At 61.8% G+C, this 18,396-nt stretch overlaps 1 protein-coding gene across 3 annotated transcripts; it reads right to left on the bottom strand.

The window, feature by feature from the left end:
- Positions 1 to 92: 92 nt before the first annotated feature.
- On the bottom strand, positions 93 to 17,819 carry ARHGEF1 (Rho guanine nucleotide exchange factor 1). 3 transcript variants are annotated; one of them, XM_070397740.1, is made up of 30 exons: positions 17,694 to 17,819; positions 13,592 to 13,637; positions 13,421 to 13,504; positions 12,891 to 13,004; positions 11,050 to 11,148; positions 10,797 to 10,839; positions 10,340 to 10,586; positions 9,908 to 9,937; positions 9,566 to 9,665; positions 9,331 to 9,427; positions 8,945 to 8,980; positions 8,591 to 8,728; positions 7,769 to 7,871; positions 6,367 to 6,534; positions 5,905 to 6,050; positions 4,437 to 4,583; positions 4,069 to 4,151; positions 3,779 to 3,904; positions 3,532 to 3,646; positions 3,321 to 3,421; positions 3,077 to 3,154; positions 2,786 to 2,861; positions 2,520 to 2,687; positions 1,953 to 2,040; positions 1,729 to 1,815; positions 1,366 to 1,436; positions 1,194 to 1,280; positions 630 to 793; positions 446 to 548; positions 93 to 181 (listed from the first exon to the last, which is right to left on the bottom strand). In XM_070397740.1, exons 2-29 carry the CDS (start codon positions 13,622 to 13,624, stop codon positions 465 to 467), a joined length of 2,913 nt encoding a protein of 970 aa, XP_070253841.1. In that variant the 5' UTR covers positions 13,625 to 13,637; positions 17,694 to 17,819; the 3' UTR covers positions 93 to 181; positions 446 to 464. The 3 variants fall into 3 exon arrangements, with proteins under 3 accessions (XP_070253841.1, XP_070253842.1, XP_070253843.1); XM_070397741.1 differs by lacking the exon at positions 17,694 to 17,819 and adding an exon at positions 16,505 to 16,657; XM_070397742.1 differs by lacking the exon at positions 6,367 to 6,534.
- Positions 17,820 to 18,396: the final 577 nt, after the last annotated feature.

Below are 18,396 nucleotides of genomic sequence, written 5' to 3'. Positions count from 1 at the left end.
GAGTCCCCCAAGCAGAAGGCCAAGGCCAGCGGGAGGGTGGAGGCGGCAGTGGTCCCAGCCGGACCCCCTCAGACTTGGCCCGAAAGCCTGCGCCCTGTCCGTGGGCCCTCGGGGTGCATATGCTGTGGCAGCTGTGCAGTAGTGGGTGGTGGTCCTCCCGTCTCTCCATCTTGCAGAAGGCCTTGGGGACGTAGGAGAAGAGCAGGAAGGAGAGAGGAGGGAGAGGAGGAGAGACAGAGAGAGAGACAGACATGGGAAAAGGGGAGAGAAAGGGAGGGTGGGGAGAAAGCAAAAAATGGCCTGAGAAACAGAAACTGACAAGATGGAAAGACGCGAAGGTGGACTGGGGAGATTCAGAAAGAGGAAGACAGGGAGAGGAGCGGATGTGGAGGGGCCCCTAGTACCCCTCTCTGGGCAGTGCTCAGCCCCCTAGCTCCCCACTCACCTGCCTGGGGCAGGGAGCCTCAGGTGCAGCCAGACTGGGAGACAGTGTTCTCTCCCAGCTGAGACAAGGTGAGTCGCAGGCGACAAAACTCCTCCTCCACCTCCTGGTTGGGGAGTCATCCATGAGAGGGGCCCTCACCGAGTCAGCCCCGCCCCGCACCCCCCTCCCACCTGCCCGCCACCACCTCCAGCTGTTTAATGGTCTCCTCCAGGCCAAGTAGCTCCTCTCGGATGTCCTGGGTCTGTGTGGGGCTCAAGGGGCCGCCCCCTGGGACCCCACCCCCTTCAGGGGGAGGCCTTGCCCCGCTGTCTTCCTCTGAGGGGAGCAGGAGCTGCTTCAGGGACAGCACTGGCCAGGGACAAGGGGTCAGAGTCAGAGGCTGGGCTGGGGTTGAGATGGGGGATTTGGAGGGGAGCAGGGAAGAGGCAAAGGAGGGGAGCAGCCAGGGGCCTGTGGGTGGGAGGGAGGGTGGGCGCCAGCCAGGCTGAGCTTGGGGTTAGCCGGGCCTGCAGATGGAGCTGGGATGCAAAAGGGAGGGCATAGGCGAGGCCGAGGCGAGGGCTGGGACCGGGTGGGAGGGCACCCAGGATGGAGGTGGGTCCAGGGAGACTGCACTGAAGGGACAGAAGCTGCAGAAGGGCCTGGGGCGGGCATGTGGCTGGCTGGCGCAGCTTGTGGCGGCTGAGCACGAGGCAGGTTGGGAAGCACCAGTCTGGCCCGGCGCAGCCCTGCGAGGAGAGGGGACTACCTTTCTGCAGGGCTTTGGCAGCGAGCTGGCCCTCGGGGCCGGGCCTGCAGAAGGGCTGGAGCGCGCTGAGGGTTCTCTCGATCCGGCCTGGGTGGGGAGCAGGATGGGTGGTCAGATTCTGCCTGGTTTCCTGTGGATACCCCACCCGCACTGGAGGCCCCTCCAGGCTCACCATCCGTGGGAGGCATCTCTCGGCTGCCACCGTTGCCGTTCTCAGAGCTGCTGAGCAGGGGTTCGCGGGTGCTGGGAGAGGAAGTGCTGGGTGACCCCCACACCCTTGACCTCGAGGGAGGCAGGGGCAGGGAGGGAGACCGAGACAGAGGTCAAGGCTGGGAGGCAGGGAGACAGAGAAGCCCGGCCAGTGGAAGGCAGAGGCCTGGGTGGGAGAAGGTGGGCCACGGTGGGGCAGCACACACACGCACACACACATGCACACAGGCATGCACATGGACCAAGGCTAGAGTTCAAGTTCTGGGGACACACAAGAAGCCAGGCCCAGCCCCCCAGCCCTCCAGTTCCCCCCCGCCCTGCTCACCTGCTTGGACTGGGCCGGGGTTTGGGGCGGGAGGCAGGGGCAGGGACCTTCAGGGATCCGGCGGTCTCAGTGATAAGGGCACACCAGCTGGGGAGACAGGCCAGCACCTGGGCAGTCAGAGCCCCCAGACCTTGTGCCAGGGCCTCCAGCCCTCACCCTGTCCCCAGGGACTCAGAGACCGGACCCTCCTCCTCCGCCTGTTTGTGGAACTCAACCCCCCTTACTTCTTCCGCTCTGACACGGTCTGCGCCACCAGCTCATAGATCTGGGCCTCTTGGTCCCAGGTGAAAATGACATAGAAGGCTTTGTGATCTGTGAGGGGATAGAGGCGGCTCAGAGCCAGGCAGCCCTCACGGACCCCGGTGCCCTCCTCCCAGCCTTCCCTCTCATGATCCCACATCGACCCAGGCAGCCCTTCTCCACCATCCTGGCCCCGGGGCAGCTTCTTGGCAACATGTTGGCAAATCCCTTGTCACTGGGCTCCTGGCTCCCACTCCTGCACCCCTACAGCCCCCAAGCGCCGTCAGGTGTCTTCAAAATGGCAGGTAGAGCTGGCCAGCCCTGTGCAAACCTGGGGCAGTGTCCCAGCTCACTTGGTAAAACCCACAACATGGCAGGGCCCTGCCCAGTTCTCGGGCTCCCTCCCACAGCCGGCCTCGAGCCTGCCACTGCTCAACCTCTGCTGTGGCCTCCCCTTCGCCAGAATGCGAGATCCCCGGCACTTTGGAGGGTTCCCTGCCCACTCCCTAGGGCCTAGGCAGCCATGCCTTGCGCCCAGGGCCAGGCCTCACCGGTGGCCACCTCCCGGGTCATGGCGGAGGTGAGCCGCAGCACTGGACGCAGCATGGTCTTGCCGTCGGGTGTGGGGGTCAGCGTCCGGCTGTGTGACTTGAGCAGCAGCCGCTCGTCCTGGCGCTGGAGCAGCAGCAGCAGGTCGTCCAGCAGCAGCACGTGGACCTCTGCAGGGGCACAGCCCTGCTCAGCACCCCGGCCTGAGCACCTCCCCCCCCCCCCCCCCCCCCGCCGCCGAGGCCTGGCTCGCCGCCCGGGGGCTCACCCACAGCCTTGTCCCTTGTCACCCGCCATGTCAGTGGGCCCTCGTGCACCAGCTTCTTCTTGGTGATGTCCAGGTTCTGGAGGCGGGAAGGAGTGACGGTCAGTGCAGGACAGGGCGGGGCAGGGTGGGTGGAGATGACCATGGGGCTGGGTATCAGTCGGGTCAGGATGGTGCTGGGGGAAGGGGGAGGGGTCAGCGTGGACGGGCCTCTCTGGGTCCCTGGGACCATTGGAGAAGGCCTGGGCAGCAGGGCCAGGGCCGAGGGAGAGGGGCGAAGGCAGGCAGGGTCACCTTGAACTCGCTCAGCATGGGGTCACTGCTCTGACGCAGGTGGGACAAGTCCAGGCGCCTCTGATAGTCCTTGAGCCGCTGGAGCAGGAGCAGTGTCATAAGTACAAGCCAAGGGCTGGGGCCATCCCACCGTGTCCCCAGGGAGACAAGCCCAGGGTGAGGCCTGACCTCCAGTAACCCTAAAAGGGAGGAGCTGAGGGTTACTCAGCAGAAGTGGCCCCGCGATGGGCTGAGCCAGGCTCACCAGCAGGTCCTCCATGTCCCGCACGGCCTGGTTGACGTGGTGCAGAATCTCTCGGCAGCACTCGGCTGCCAGCTCCACCTTCTCCCGTTCCGCAGGCTCCTCTGTGGGCGAGGGAGGGACCAGCCCAGGTGAGCTCCAAGCCTGGACACCGCTGGTCCCTGGCCAGGGTGGGAGACGGGAGAGCGGGCCCAGCAGGTGGGCGGGGCCGTACCTGTGTTCTGCGCGATGCTTTGCAGGAGCAGGGGGTACTTGGTCAGCCGCTGCATCTCCGTGGGGATCATGTCCTTCAGCTGCAGGCGGCGGCACCGCGGGCGGCTCTCGGCCTCCTAAGGGGACAGCAGCGCTGAGGTGGCCCACGCTTGGGCCTAGCCTCTGGGTCAGCGCACCAGCCCCTCCTCCCTGGACCATGACCCAGCGCCCCCCCTGCCCACCCCCACAACCCGCACAGCCTGCCTCACCTGCACGAAGGCACAGAAACGAGGCTCCTTGCGCTGCTTGGCTTTAAGCTGCTCTAAGGCAAAGGACTGGCGGCTGCAGAAGCGGGAGGAGATTTTCTGGAACCAGGAGCCCTCGGCACCATCGAACTATAGCGAGATTCAGGCCAGGGGGTGTCTCAGGTGGGACATGGAAGCCCAGACAGAAGGACAGAACTGGGGGCCCAGGCCCTTGGCTTCCAGGTCCCTGGCTGTAGGGGCGGGTGGGGTGTGCGGGGCAGGGGTGCGGGTGGAGCTGGGCTGGGCGCTCTCACCCGGGCCAGCAGCACATCTCCAATCTCCTCAATGAGGTAGCCGCTCTCCTGCCTCCGCTTCATCAGGCGATCAAGGAACAGAGCTGTGGGGGGACGGTCAGGATAGGGGGTGCTGTCAGAACTCCCAAGATTGTATATAGAGCCTGGTGGGAGCTGGCGGGGGTGGGGCTGCAGGTGTGTCTGCCTGATCCCTGGAGCCAGTGGGCTAGCCCCCTGGAATTTGAGCTCCGGGGGTCGGGGCGGGGTTGATCCCAGTGCTAGACTTGGGGGTCCAGGAGAGCGGGCTAGACCCCCAAGTCTAGGCGCCAAGGCCTCAGAGGAGGAGCCCGGTGGTGGGGTGGGCAGGAGGGCGGTGGCCCTGCACTCACAATGCACCTCGATGAGCTCGTCCAGGCTGGGGAAGATGTTCTGTAGCTCCTCCAGGGGGAAGAAGCCCCCGTCGGCCATGGGCTGGTAGAAGAGGTCGTGCAGCACCCGCAGCATACGCACGTGGGCCGCCTCCGTCACCAGCAGCTCTGTGGGCAGCAGGAAGGAAGTGTGGTTGGGAGGGTGCCGGCTATGGGGGCAGTCTCAGAGGCAGGCTGGGGGGATGAGGAGAAAGGGACGGGATGGAGACAACCCTCTCTGGGTTGAAGTCATCTGCCCCTGAGATCGCCACTGAGGAGGCGCTGGCCCGCTGCCTCTCCTTTCTGGCAGTGGCAGCCAGCAGGGCGACCAACGTGCCCGTCTGCCTGGCACCACAGGCTTCCCAGGACATGGGGTGTTAGTGCCCAAACGGGGAAAGTCCCGGGCAAACCAGGACGGCTCAGTCGCCCCATGGCCAGCACGCTGGCAGCTGTGCTCCGTGCCCAACCGTCCAGCAAGGGAATCAGCCTCGGTCTCAGGGACCACGACTCCCTCTACTCAGGGTGCAGCCCAGATGCAGGGCCCACGGTGCGTGCTGAGCACCAGGCCCTGCAGCCTCGCTGTGTGTCTGTGCCTCTTTTTCTGGTGAGAACCTGCTATGCTTCAGATGTGGTAGCCACTAGCCCCAGGCCGCTCTTCAAGTATTAAATAAAATGAAACACAAACTTCAGTCCTCAGGTGTACTCGCCAGAGTTCAAGTGCTCAACAGCCATTGCGTGGCTGCTGGTGACTCTGGTGACGGTGCTGCACAGGCACCGATCGGCATTTCCATCATTCCAGAAAGTTCTGAGAGCACTGCTTATGTTTCGAGCATGTACTTAGGAGGATCTGTGACCTAAAAAGCATTCGCCTACAGCTTTAAAAATCCCGAATGAGGACCTTCTCCAAGTAAACTTCCAAACGAGCTTCCAAAGTATCTCTTTTTGCCAAATGCCCTTTATACACACAATTCAAACCCACAGAAAAGAACAAGACAAAAATGAGACTCCCTCACTCTGCCCAGAACCAGCACGACCGATACCTTCCCCGTCTCCCCATGGACCCCCAGCGGCCGAGACCGTGTACCAGCAGCAGCTGCACTCGCTGCTCTCACTCTGCCCTACGTGTGCTAGACACTCCACGCGAACGTCTCATCCTGACAGCCCTTGAGACAGGAGCTATCAGTGCCCACGTCTCACCAACAGGGAAGCAAAGGCTACGCCAGAAATGCAACTGTACACACATCTCCTGCTCCCAGCACAGCACCGTCTTCAGAAACGTCTCCCTGCCGGCAGCACCCCTGCCGCGGAGCGGCCCTTCTACAGTTTACGTGAGAAACGGCCCGGCCTCCCGCGCTGCCTGCCGAGACCACGGCAGACGGACAGCTCCCTGCACCGTCTCCTCTGCGGAGCGGGACGCGTCCGAGGGCACACGGCTGGAGAGGGCACTCACCGCTAATGACCTCCTGCCGCTTCACCTGGCCCTTGGGCAGGCTGTGCAGGGTGCCGGGGGGTACGAGCTCCCGCCAGCCGGGGGGTTCTTCTGGTTCCAGCTCCAGTCCTGACCGTCCCGGCTCCCCCTCATCTCCGGGCTCAGGGCTGTGGGACAGAGGCCTGGTCAAGGCTCGGCTTAGGGTGGCCCAGAGAGGAGACGTGACTCCTAGTGTCCACCCCGCCCTGCCTCCCCCCACTTGTCTTCAGCATCTGTGCCCCCAGGTGGCCCATGCTGCAGAGCAGCCCAGATTTCTAGAAAGAACTGTCCTACCCTCTCCTGGAACCACTGCAGGCCTTCAGTGACCTCAGCATCGATACCCAGTTCTCTGTGACTCTGTCACTGACCCTCCCCTCGGCCCCCCATCCTCCCCAACTTTCCAGGCTGACTCAGTGGTTGGGGTGGGGTGTTGGAGTGACGTACGTGGCTCGTCGGGCAGGGCCAAGCACGGCCGTGGCAGAGCTGGGGTCCATGTCCACGTCGCTCCGGGAGCGGCCCCCACCCCGGCCCTTAGCCCCGAGGCTGCCCCGGGAAGGCCGGCGGCGGTCACTCACCCGCAGGCTCTCCGAGCGCCCCAGACGCCCCGATAGCCTGGACCCCGAGGCCAAGGATAGAGTCAGGCAGAGGCCAAGACAAGGACAGAGACGAAGAAAGACCAGGACAGGGAGAGACCAGGACAGGGACAGGGAGAGACCAGGACAGGGACAGATGGGGAGAGACCAGGACGGGGACAGGGAGAGAACAGGACAGGGACAGACGGGGAGAGACCAGGACGGGGACAGGGAGAGAACAGGACAGGGACAGACGGGGAGAGAACAGGACAGGGACAGGGAGAGACCAGGACGGGGACAGGGAGAGAACAGGACGGGGACAGGGAGAGACAAGGACGGGGACCAGGACAGAGATCAAACATGCAACAGAAGAGAGGAGTCAGAAGGAGCGGTGGCATGTAGGGGTGCTCAGTGGGGGTGGTCAGGAAAGATACGGAAACTTGGTGGGGAAGGGAGGGGAACCCAGTGTGGAACTCAGGACTGACCCCTCCCTTCCCTGAGGTGGGGGTGGGGGCAGAGCCAGGAGTTGGGGGTGGGAGAAGGGGGATTTTAATACTTAGCTCTTTGGCTGGGAGGGTGATGTCCCCACCCACCCCTCTTAGAGGTGAAGGGGAGTGGGTGGCCCATGGGGAGAGGGGAGGGGCTGGGAGAAATGGGGGAGGGGCTAGCCCTGCCCCATGACCCAAGGCCCAGGCACCCACCTCTTCCACTTTCTGGGGAGAGAGGGGCACAGGGTCAGAGGCGGACCCGAATGGAACCCAACTCACCTCCCCCATCCACCAAAGGGTCCCCAAAGCGGCTGCACAAGGACAGGCAGGGGGCAGAGCCTGCCCCCCCAACTGTGAGGGGGACAGGGCCCCCAGGCATGGAGCACAGAGGACTGGGGGGCTGAGGGAAGGGGCACCAGAAAGCAGGAGCAAGGCCGCAGGGCTGAGGCTTAAACGAGCAGAGGGAGGGATGAAAGTGAAGGGGTGAGGGGAGAGGGGCCAGTTAAGGGGTGAAGGGCATGGGAAGGAGGAGGAAAAGAGTGGGAGGAGCAGAGGCAAATGAAAGGAAAGAGGAAGGAGGAAGGAGAAATAATTATAAAAAAGAAGAGGGAAAAAAGGAAAAAGGAATGAAAGATGACGAAAGGGGGAAGAAGGAAAGAGGGAAGATAGAAAGGGAGAGCAGGGCAGAGTGAAGGTGGCTTGGGGACAGCAGGTGCAAATGGCAGCAAGACCCCCACGCCCATCCGCCCAGGCCCAATTCCTGCGCTCAGCACCCTGCCTGGGTACCTCTCTGTATCAGGACCCTCCTCGGTGCTCTCCAGGGGCGCTGGGGGCTCCAGGCTGGCGGGGCCCTGCGGGGGCGGGTCCCCCAGCTCCGGGGAGGCCTCACCTGTGGCGTGGGGGAGAGCAGGGCTGGCTGGGAGGCCCTTTGACAGAGACTCCGCTCTGGGGGTCTGTTTCTTCCGCCGGAATGAGGGGTGGAGACCATCCCCAACTGCCCCATCTAGTGCCTGGCAGACACCAAGTGGCTGCTCTGTACACTCATGGGGGACGGACAGACGGAAAGGCCTCTGAGAACACAGCTGGGGCCCACAGAACTGGTGGGGAGACTGGATGCTCTGCTCGAAGCCTCCACATCCATTTGTTCGCCTGACCCTCAGCACGGACTTTCGGGAAGAGGACACATACACCCCATTTAGAGATGAGGAGCTGAGGCTCAGAGAGGGGTGCTCAGTGGGGGGTGAATGCCAAGGTACAGCAAAGGCAAGCCTCAGAGCTGGGCTTTGAACCTGGGCCCGGCCAAGCAGCTGAGGTCCCAGAGGCTGAGCGCCACACAAGGATTGTGAGAAATGAAATTCATGGGGCTGGCGGCTCACCATCTAAGGCTGATTGGCAATGTACTCAGAGAGGGTTCTGGGAAATGAACCCACGGGGGTGATGGGAAATGTAGTCCAAGGATGTAGGAAACATCACCAGGACAGAAGTCAGAGCCTGGGAGGAAAGCCGAGGAAGGAGGGTGGCTTTACGAACAGCACTGGTGACTGGGAGCAGGATGGGACATGCGGGGAGAACTGAGGGGGGTATTGCCATGGGGACCAGCAGACTCACCTGGTTCCCGGTCAGGACTGTCCCCGGACACAGGTTGCAGTGAAACTCCAGGGGAGTCCTGCCCAGGGACCCCAACATTCCGGTCCCGGGAGGGCACCCCCAGGCCTCCCTTCCGTTCTGTGAGGCCTGGCTTCTCAGCTGGGGAGACATTAAGGGAGAAGGGGGGAGATGAGATCCAGTAACTAATCCACAGCAGCCGGGGCATCGAGATGCTGTGCTCCAGCCGTTCCTCTCCACCCAGAGGCCCTCCTCCTCCTGCAGACCCAGGAGCCCAGCCCCCGGCCCCCTCCGCCCTCAGACCCATCTTCCCCTCTTAGGTTCCCAAAATGGATGCTCTGGCTTCAGGAACATTACCATCAGCCTCCGTTTTGAGGTGTCGAAAATCTGGGGCTGAAAAGAGAGATGGGACCAATGGGACCTTAAGATAGGGGGAGGCGGTATGTTGGGTGTGGTGGGGGAGGCAGTGTGTTGGGGGGAGGCGGTGTGTTGGGTGTGGTGGGGGGAGATGGTGTGTTGGGGGGAGGTGGTGTGTTGGGTGTGGTGGGGGGAGATGGTGTGTTGGGTGTGGTGGGGGAGGCGGTGTGGTGGGTGTGGTGGGGGAGGCGGTGTGGTGGGTGTGGTGGGGGGAGGCGGTGTGGTGGGTGTGGTGGGGGAGGCAGTATGTTGCGGGGAGGCGGTGTGGTGGGTGTGGTGGGAGAGGTGGTGTGGGGAAGTCAGGGTGGGCGGGCCGGGCACCTCACCCTGGGGCTCTCCCCGGTTCCATCGGGCAGCGTCCAGGAAGCTGCTCAGTCCTTTCTTGGTCTTGGTGGGCTCATCTGAGCGCCGGTTTTCCTTCACCTGCGAGAGGTGGGGGAGGGCAGAGGGGCTGGTATTTCTGAGCCAATCACATAGAGGAGCTGGGCAGGGGCAGAGTCATGAGGCTCCCACGGGCTCTCTGGGGAGGAAAGGTCCAGGTTTGAGCGCTCAGGGAAGCACCTTTTTCCGGAAGAAATTCCTCCCCGTCTTCTTGTCCCCGCTCTTGGTCCGCACCCCGAGGTGGCGCATGTACAGGCTGATGGCGTTGACCACAGCGGCACTGTGGGGAGGGGACAGTAAGGACCCCACACGCTGACCTGCACACTGCGCCCCCACAGCCTGACCCTTCAAGTTCGCTTCCCACCCCAACCCCACACCACTTCCTGGGCACATCTCAGGAAGGGGCGAGGGCTCCAGGGGACAGGACCAGAGATGTGGCCGAACCCGGACCCCACGCCCCAGCCTCCTCCCTGGGGCCCAGGAGACTAAAACGCCCGTCTTGCTGTCCTCTGCCTCCATCACCTCTTTTCTTCATCGGTAGAGATGGTATGTCTGTGAGGAAGGAAAAGAGAGACAAGCTTGCTAAGCCTGGGGTCCCTGTCTACCCAGCACAAATGTCTAGTGGCTGTCCCTCTGAAGCTGGGACAGGACAGTGGAGAGGCAGAGAGGGTGCTGCCGAAGCAACGGGGAAGGAGAGAGATGATCTCATCCGGGTGCAGCCAAGGACAGAAGTGACAAGGACAAGACCCAAGTGCCAGGCCTGAATAGAGGCCTTGGACAGGCCTGGAAACTGGAAGACCCCACCGCTAGGAAGAGAAGATGAAAAACCAGATGAACTAAAATGCCAGGGCTGTGGGACCCAGAAGTCAAGGGAAGATGCTAAGAAATGAATGTGGAGCTGCAGAGGGAGCCCTGAAATGGATGGGGCAGCTGGCGAGGGGCTGGCCCACTCACTGCATCTCCTCCAAGTTGGCCAGCAGCCGCTCCGCCACCAGCCGTTCCCGGGCCTCGAAGCTGGCTCGATCCCGCCCCACCCAGGCCTCCAGCTGGGTCAGCTCCTGCTCCCAGGGTGTCATGCCCATGAGCCGCTTGGATCGGAAGTCCTCCAGCTGCCGGCTGATGGCTGCCTGCTGGCTCTGCACCACCTCCTGCACGAACTGCCGCTGGCTGTCCTCGGAGATGAGGTCAGGCCGCGTGCGGTCTGCAGGGATAGGGGTGAGGCTGGGGGCCAGGTTCCCGGGCCCTGGTTCCCCACCCACCCTCGGACTCCAGCAGTCATGCTTCCTTGGGCTGCTGCTTCAGGAGGAAGAAAGGAATCTCCACTGACCGAGAGCACGGTGTGTGGCCTCCCGCGAGGCCTGGCCCCTGCTAGACCCCTCCCTCATCCCAAAGTCCCCTCTCTTCTCCTTACCAAGTTCAAAGGCGACAGCGGAAGGGACAGACACCCGCAGAACCTGCTCAGGAGAGAGGATGGAGTGAAGGAGAGGACTGGGCAGTGATGGAATGGCAGCCTAGGTGCCCTGAGGAATGGTGGTCTGAGGGAGGAGCGGCGGGAGGAGGGCCAGGCTGGCACAGGGGCTCCCTGCCCAGGCTGTCCTTCCCATTGCCCTCAGCAGGACGGGGGCGGGGAGGCAGAGGGGACCGGGCCCCTGAAGGTGTCTCACCGCGGTCTTCTCCAGGAAGCTGTGGTAGAAGTCGAGGAAGGCCTTCTTGGCCTCCTTAGGGCCCAGAGAGCCCAGCAGGTCCGCGTGCAGGCAGCAGAGCTGGGGAGACAGAGGTGACCTGTTCTCCCTCCCGGCCACCCGAACCGCAGCTCCGCTTGGAAAACCTCGGGGCTCACGTCCTCTCGAAGTGTGCTCCCTGATCTCCACAGCCCCACCCCCAGGCCAGGCCTGCCTCTCTCAAAGCCCTCCCTGGGGCAACCATGAGCATCTGGTAATTTCTCTCCTGTGGAATGGTTCTCTGTGGCTCTGCCTGCCCGCTGCTGCCACTACCACCCGACACCTTCTAAACCCTTTATAAACACAAACCTGTTGGCTCACAGGGACGTCGTCCCATCTCACAGATGAGAAAGCTGAGCTCAAGTTTACTGACGCTCACACAGCCAGCAAGAGGCAAAGCTGGGGCTGGAACCCAGGCAGCCTACCTCCCTAGACTCCATTGCCTAGAGATGCTGTGAGTGACTTGAGGGTTAGTGTGGCGGGGGCGGGGGTGTAGGTGCTGATTCATCTGTGTCTCAGGCAAGCCCAGTGCATGGCAGGCCCCGCTGAGGGGGGCTCACTTATTCATTCATGAAGCACCTCCCTGGACCGCCCTGTGCTGGGAGACGCTGGCAATGCAGTGGGGACTCCGACCTGTCCTGACTCCTGGGGGGCTCTCGTCTCAGTGCACTAAGGACTCAGCCCACTGGGGGTGGGACTCCCTAAACACTTTCAACAAATATATCACCCCCACCCCAACCCAAGGCAAAAACTCCATGAAAGGTCATTGGGAAGCAGCCCGGGACCACAACGATCCCTCCGCTGCTCCCCCAGCTGGCGAAGTGAGGGAACAGCATGAGGACAAGTCTCAAAATGCCGAGGCCTCTGGGTCACCTCAGCCAAGTCCTGGCCCTCAGGCCGCGGGTTCTACTCTGTGGAAGGACATGGCTGAGTCCTCGGCGCTCAGTTCTAGACACCCCAGGCTCAGGAGGCCGGAACCTCCATGCACCAGGCGAGGGTCTGCACTTTTCTGGAGAGAAGGCAACTTCCTAATCTGCCGGTTTCTGAAGCCTCAGTGTCAGTCTACGTGCCCTTCTTTCTGCATCCCCCGGGCGCCCCTTCCTGGCACTTCCGCTGTCCCCTCGTCTTCCGGAGGGACCTGCTGGGCATTTCCAGTCCAGCCCAGTGCCCTGGGCTAACCCTGCTCTCAGCCCGTGCAGAGCTGCACTGGGGCTTCCTGGGAGGGGCTGCTGTCCACAGAGCTTCTTCCTTCCTACATCACCCGCGGGGTCCTCTGGACTCCCAGGTGTCTTGCACAGCATGGCGCTGCACCTGCAGCTCGCAGGTGTTTCTGGATCGCCAATTATCTGCCTTGAGGGCTGCTTGTTTCTGAATCAAGGCTGGTGCACCACCTGGATCTGAGGAGGCTGATGGATGCGCCAGCCCGCAATGACTGACTGGGTTCAATTTCTGGAGTCCATGGGGTAGTCCACAGGGATGGGTGACACGGCCACAGGCACAGGAGGGGATGGGCATGGCTTCTCCCCAGCTCCGGGATTCTGTTGCTCTCTCATGGCCCTGCTGTGTGTGCTCTCCCAGCCTGCACTCCAAGCTCACTGAGATTCATACGGGCACCTGCAATCTTGTCTGGACCACACAGTGGTCCCTCGGGCTCCCTCGTTCTAGATCTGCTTTCTGGATCTATTTTCTAGACCCTCCTGGCTCATCTTCATTGGCCTAACCCACTGACCACTCTGGCCTGGCCCAGCCCCACCCTGCCTGTGCCTACCCAGCCCCATCCTCACCAGGGGTCCTGGCTCAAACTGCAGGGCCACGTGCTGCAGGAGGGCCATCAGGTGGGCTGGACGCCGCTTCACCTGCTCCAGGCTCTGGAACTGGCTGTTTTGCTCCTCTGGGTTCTGAGGGTGGGAATGGGGGTGAGACTGTGGGGAGAAGGGGGGCCTTGGGCTTGACCCTGCCCCTTCCCTGGCACTTCCTGATGGATCCAAGCTGGGAGGAGGTGTCTATGCTGTAGAGGTGGCAGCAAGGCAGGTGAGAGATGAGGACATAAATTACAAGAGATGGGAAGGGGATCTCTGCTGTAATTGGGGAGCAGCGATAAAAATCGGGGTTAGAGTAAAAAGGCTGGGATCAAGAATGGGATGGGGAGACGAGGAAGGAGGCACCACGAAGACGAGAGAGAAGGGCTTTGAGAGGCTGCAGCGGGACAGCATCTGAGGACAGAGAACTGGACCTGAGGTGGGAGGGAACACTGAGGATGGGATTTGAGGGGCGGGGCCCCAGGGACAGAAGCTTTCCCTCTCCAACTCCTCACCGCCTCCAGTTCGTTCTCAAAATCCTCGTCCTCGGCCCCAATGATGCTGACGGGCACCAGGCCAGGCCGGGGGGGCCCTGGGGCCTGTGGAAGAGGAGGTTTGGCTTCAGCCCACAGTGCTCCCCACTCACAGCCCCCCAACCTCCTCACCCCTTGGCTCTCTCCACTCACCGCCCCTCGGACCACGACGCTGTCTGCCTCCATGGGCTCTGCAGGGCTGGGGGAAGAGGAGGAGCCGTGGTTAGGCGATGGGAGGAGGTGGCACAGGAGGTTACTCACAGATTCCTGGCCCAGGTGTGAAGGTGAGTAAACAGCCTTTCCCCATCTGGGCCTCCACAGCTCAATGGGGCCTCTGTGTGGCGACAAAGAGCTCTTCAGAGCCAGCCAGGGCGGGGAGCCCAAGGACAGGGAGACTTGTTGGGGGAGAAGCTGGAGTCCCAGGAGCCTGGGTCCATGAGAGCTGTGGCCGTGAGAGCCTGCAATTTTGGGGTCCCTAATGCAGGAGGGGGCTGGAGCTCAGACTCTGGGAACTGAGGGAGGAGGGGCTTGGGGCTGGGCCCAGGGGAGGCAGGGCGTGCAGGCCAGCAAGAGTTGGGAAGGTTAAAGGCAGGTAGGAGGTATATAAATGGGGTGTGTGGGGGCTCTCTTCTGATCTGTGACAGGCTTGGGGCAGGATGTTGCCTCTGAACCCACCAGCCCCACTTCCTGTGACAGGAAGTCACAATGGCAAATCCCTCAACCCCCAACTCTCTCCGCATAAGAAAACAAACTCTGAACCCTTCTCCCTCAAGGACCAAGAGTACCCCAACCCAGGAGTTCTTTCCCTCGAGGATCTGACATATTTCTGGCTTTTAGTCCCAGAAAAACAAGGAACAGTCCTCAGACAGCTCATCCCCAAGGTGTGTCTGTCTCCCTTTCCTGTGTCCGTCTTGCTGGCTCTCCTTTCTCCAGACAGTACTCCCTGGCTATATCTCCCTTGAATCTACCTCATCTGTGCCTCTCTTCCTCATTCTCTCCCTTCCTTCAGACCTGTCTCATTTTCCCCACTGTCTCTGCCTCCTCTCCCTCCTCCCAACCCCATCCTGCGTCTGTTGCTCCCTGCTTTTCCCTTCATCTGTCCCTGCCTCTGTCTTCCCACATTGGGTTCTGTAGCCACTGTCCCTGCACTTCTGAGTCAGTGTCTCATATCTCATATCCCATGTCATCTCCCTTAGAGTCTCCACTTCTGTGTCTTCCCACTGATATCTTCTGTGTCCTTCATTAATCTGACAATGTCACAAGAGCCCATGTCAGGCGGGAAGAGCTGTGGAAACAAGAGTGGGGTGGACCAGTGGGGGGGGGGGGGGGACTTCTCCCCACAGCCCAGAGCTATTTATAACCCTAGTTGCCTGACACCCACCCTTCCCCCTCTTCCATAGGCCGCCTCCCTAACCCTCAGTCAATGGCAGCTGTGATTTTGATTATGATCATTAAACAATGATGCTTCCTGGAGTGTCCAAATGCCATCCCATGGGGTTCCCCCGAGCAGCATCATTTTTATTCTTTTCCATAAAGGGTATGTGTCCAACACCCAAATTTGAGTAATTTATGAGCGTTGTTAAATGTTCACATAAATAAAACTGCAAACCAAGGCAGAAAAATAATAGTAATTATTTATTATGAGAGCTAAACTTACACAGCACTTACAGGGTGCCGGGCACTGCTCCGAGGGCTTCTCACACAGAGCTCAACCCTCATAGCCACAAGCAGCCCATGCTATCGTGACTCCCACCAGAGAGGGAAAACCTTCACTGGCTGCCAGCTCAGACTTCTGGGCTGGAAAACATGACCATGAACATGGAGAGTCCATGCTCATCCCGCTTAGGAGTGGACAGGTTCTACGGAAGCAGGGAGATTCCAGAAGAGCACAGGTTATCTGAGCGAATGCCAGGCAGGCCCCCGAGTCATGCACTTGGCATGGATTATCTCCTTGAAATAATGACTAAGGCTTAACGTGCACTAAATGCCATTAAGTGGCAGCACTACTGCTTTATAGGTATTAACCGACTTAATCCTCTCAGCGACCCCATGAGGTCATTATCATCACCCCCATTTCACGGAGGAGGAAACTTAGACACAGCTCATAAGGCACAGAACAGGACTCAGCCCCAGGCAGACTGGCTTCAGAGTTTATGCAGTTAACTACCAGAAAGTGCTGCTTCGGAGCATGGGGAACCCCAACCTTAGGAAACTAAAATCTGAACCGAAGCCGCGACACACGAGAATGGTCTGGGAAAGTCAGGGATATGTGGGCACTGTGGCCTGGCAGGAATGCAGGCTGGACTCGGCTGTGCCACAGAGGGTTGGGGCTGAGGGAGGATGGGGGAGTGGGGTTGGCTGCTTAGGGAGCAGGAGGGGATAAGGGGCTGCCACAAAGGCTGAAGCTGAAAAATGGATCTGTAGGCAACTGACAAGGCCTGAGGCCCAGCAGAGGGAGTGCTCTGTGCATGGGGCTGGTGGGGGTCAGGGCAGGTCTAGGGGTGGAGATCCTAGAGCAAAGCTGGCACACGCGGGGGCAGCATGGGCACCTGGGTTCTCTGCAGGGCTCAGTCTATAAGATATTGAATGGATGGTCCTGGTCTCTAAGAACCTCTGGGAGACTTGTAGAACCTAAAATATAGTGATTCTCTAAGGGGCCCTGATTCCACCTGACACATGGTGGGTCACACATGATCATGAAACCATGGAGAAAGCAGCCAGTCTATGGGATCTCTGGAGACTTAAAAGGGGACCAGAATTCTAGGGGCCTGTGGTGGATCTACAGGGCCCTGGAATCTAGGGGATGCTACTGACCCCCTAGTTGGGGACTCCACGTCTGTAAGGAGCCGGGTCTCCACAGGGGGCTAGCAGAAACCTGGGGTGTCTGTAGAACCTTGTATCTACATGGAACGTGGCGGGTCTACACGCGCCCCCAAAGCTATATGGGACGTGGCGGTCTACATGGGCCCCAAATCCTACAGGGAACGTGGCGGGGTGCACTTCCAGGGATGCTGGGGCGGACGTGCGGAGTCACGGTTTGACGCCCGCGGGGGCCGCGTCCCTCACCTGCTCGGGGTCGGAGAAGCCACCTCTGCTGCCAGGACCGAAGCCTCCGCGCGCCGGCTCCGGGTCGCCCCCACCCCCCTTCCAAGCCGCTCTAGCCGCCTCCGAGGCCACCTTTGATTCTAACTCCACTCCTCCCGCCAGCCGCTCTAGCCCGGCTCCTGACAGGTGACTCTATTCCTCCTGCCGGACGCTCTAGCTCCGCATTACGCCACGCTGGCCAGATGGGGCCGCTCTGGCCTGCCTCGGAGGGCTGGCGTTTCCGCATCTCGACTGCTCCCGTCACTCCCCTGGGCCCCGCCTCCTCTCGGGCGGGAGGTGAGGAGGACTCCAGCCCGACAGCCAGGGCTCAAGCTGAGATCTCAGAGGCACCTCGGCCCGTGGGTTCCCGGACGGGGCTCCCCACCCTGTCATGCCTCCCTAACTCGGAGATCAGTTGAATTCCGACGCTTGTACATGCAGTCTCCCCGCACCCCCACCCCCACCCGGCACATTTTCCGCTGGTCTGGAAAGCAAAAACCCTGGGTTCGAGCGTACCTTACCCGCCCCCCCCCCCTCCCCCGAGACGCAGTGTAACCTGGAATAAGCAATCACTTCTTTCCGGGCCTCAGTCTTCCCATCTATACAATGGGTGGAGTCCGCCAGCTCTGTCCCCCCACAACCCAGCTCTCAGGGTATAATTAGTGGCCCAGAAAAAGAGATTTCCAAAAACGCTTTCAAACAGCTCTCGGCAACTTTCAGCTTCGCAGCGGCCTACGACGTGGGTTAACCGTCGTGTTTTTTCTCCCGGGTCCGAAAGCAAGCGGGTTAGCAGACAGCGCTCGGCGGAAAGCACCTGCGGGTTCAAAGCCCAGCGCCACCGCCTCACGTGTGTGCCCGGGGCGAGGCGGCTCTGCTCCCGGGCCTCAGTTTCCCCACCCGCACCGTGGGCGTGACCTCCATCCTCCGCGGGACAGTTGGAGGCCTTGGCCCCGCCTCGCACGCCTCGCCCTCACCTATTGCACCTGACAGGTGTTCGTCCTCCTCTTTTTGTCCCTTTGACAGGTGGGGAAACTGAGGCCCGGGGAGGGGCGGCCGCCGGCTCAGCGGCGCCGAGGCGGCCCCTCCCCTGCCGGCCGCGCCCCGGCCCCTCCATCCTCCTCCCACTTCCCCAGCCGCCGGGGAGGGGCGGGCGGGGCCGCGGACGGGGTACCTGTTGTCCGCGCGGGGAGGTGACCGGCGGGCGCCCGGGGTCGGGCTTGGCGATCCCGGCCCTGCGTCCCGGCTCCCGCTTCCTGGCTGTGGCGGGGCAGGAAGTTGGGGCGTTTTTCCGGAGGCCCCCGCCCCGCCACCCCTCCCCGCTTCCTGCCCGCGCCCCGCTCCCGCCCGGCACCTCCGCTTCCTTCCCCTTCTCGCCGCCCGCCCGGCCCCCGAGGGCACCGCCCGCCCCGCCCCGCCCCGCCCCGCCCCGCCTCGTCCTGCGGTCCGGCCGTGGGTCTGCGGGGCGGCCTCCACCTCTGGCCGGTGTCCGCCGTCCCCTCCCAGCCGGCCGCGTCCGCCTCCGGCTGGCAGCAACCCTTTCCGTCCGCCTCTCCGTGTTTCTGTCCGTGTCCCTCCCTCCCTGTCTGTCTGTCTGTCTCTGTCCCCTGTTCTCCGTCCCCTCCGTCTCTGTCTCTTTCTCCCTCGGCGCCTTTTTCCCATCGGGATCTCTGCAGAGCCATCCGACTCCTTCCCCCACCTGTTGCTTTCCTCTCTATGTCCGTTTGTCCGTGGACCCTTCCCACCATCGCTTTCTGCGGTCTCTGACTATCTCCTCTCGGATCCCCTGTCCTTTGTCCTTCACTTGCCCCGTCTCTGTCACTCTGTGCCTCGGTCTTTCTCCCTCTGTCTCAGAAACTGCATATCCGTGCCTCTGT

The sequence above is a fragment of the Myotis yumanensis genome, unplaced genomic scaffold (assembly GCF_028538775.1).
Source record: "Myotis yumanensis isolate MYYU_CA2020_CCGP unplaced genomic scaffold, mMyoYum1.0.hap1 SCAF_18, whole genome shotgun sequence".
Taxonomy (NCBI): Eukaryota; Metazoa; Chordata; class Mammalia; order Chiroptera; family Vespertilionidae; genus Myotis; species Myotis yumanensis.
This window is presented reverse-complemented; position numbering and strand designations above follow the sequence as displayed.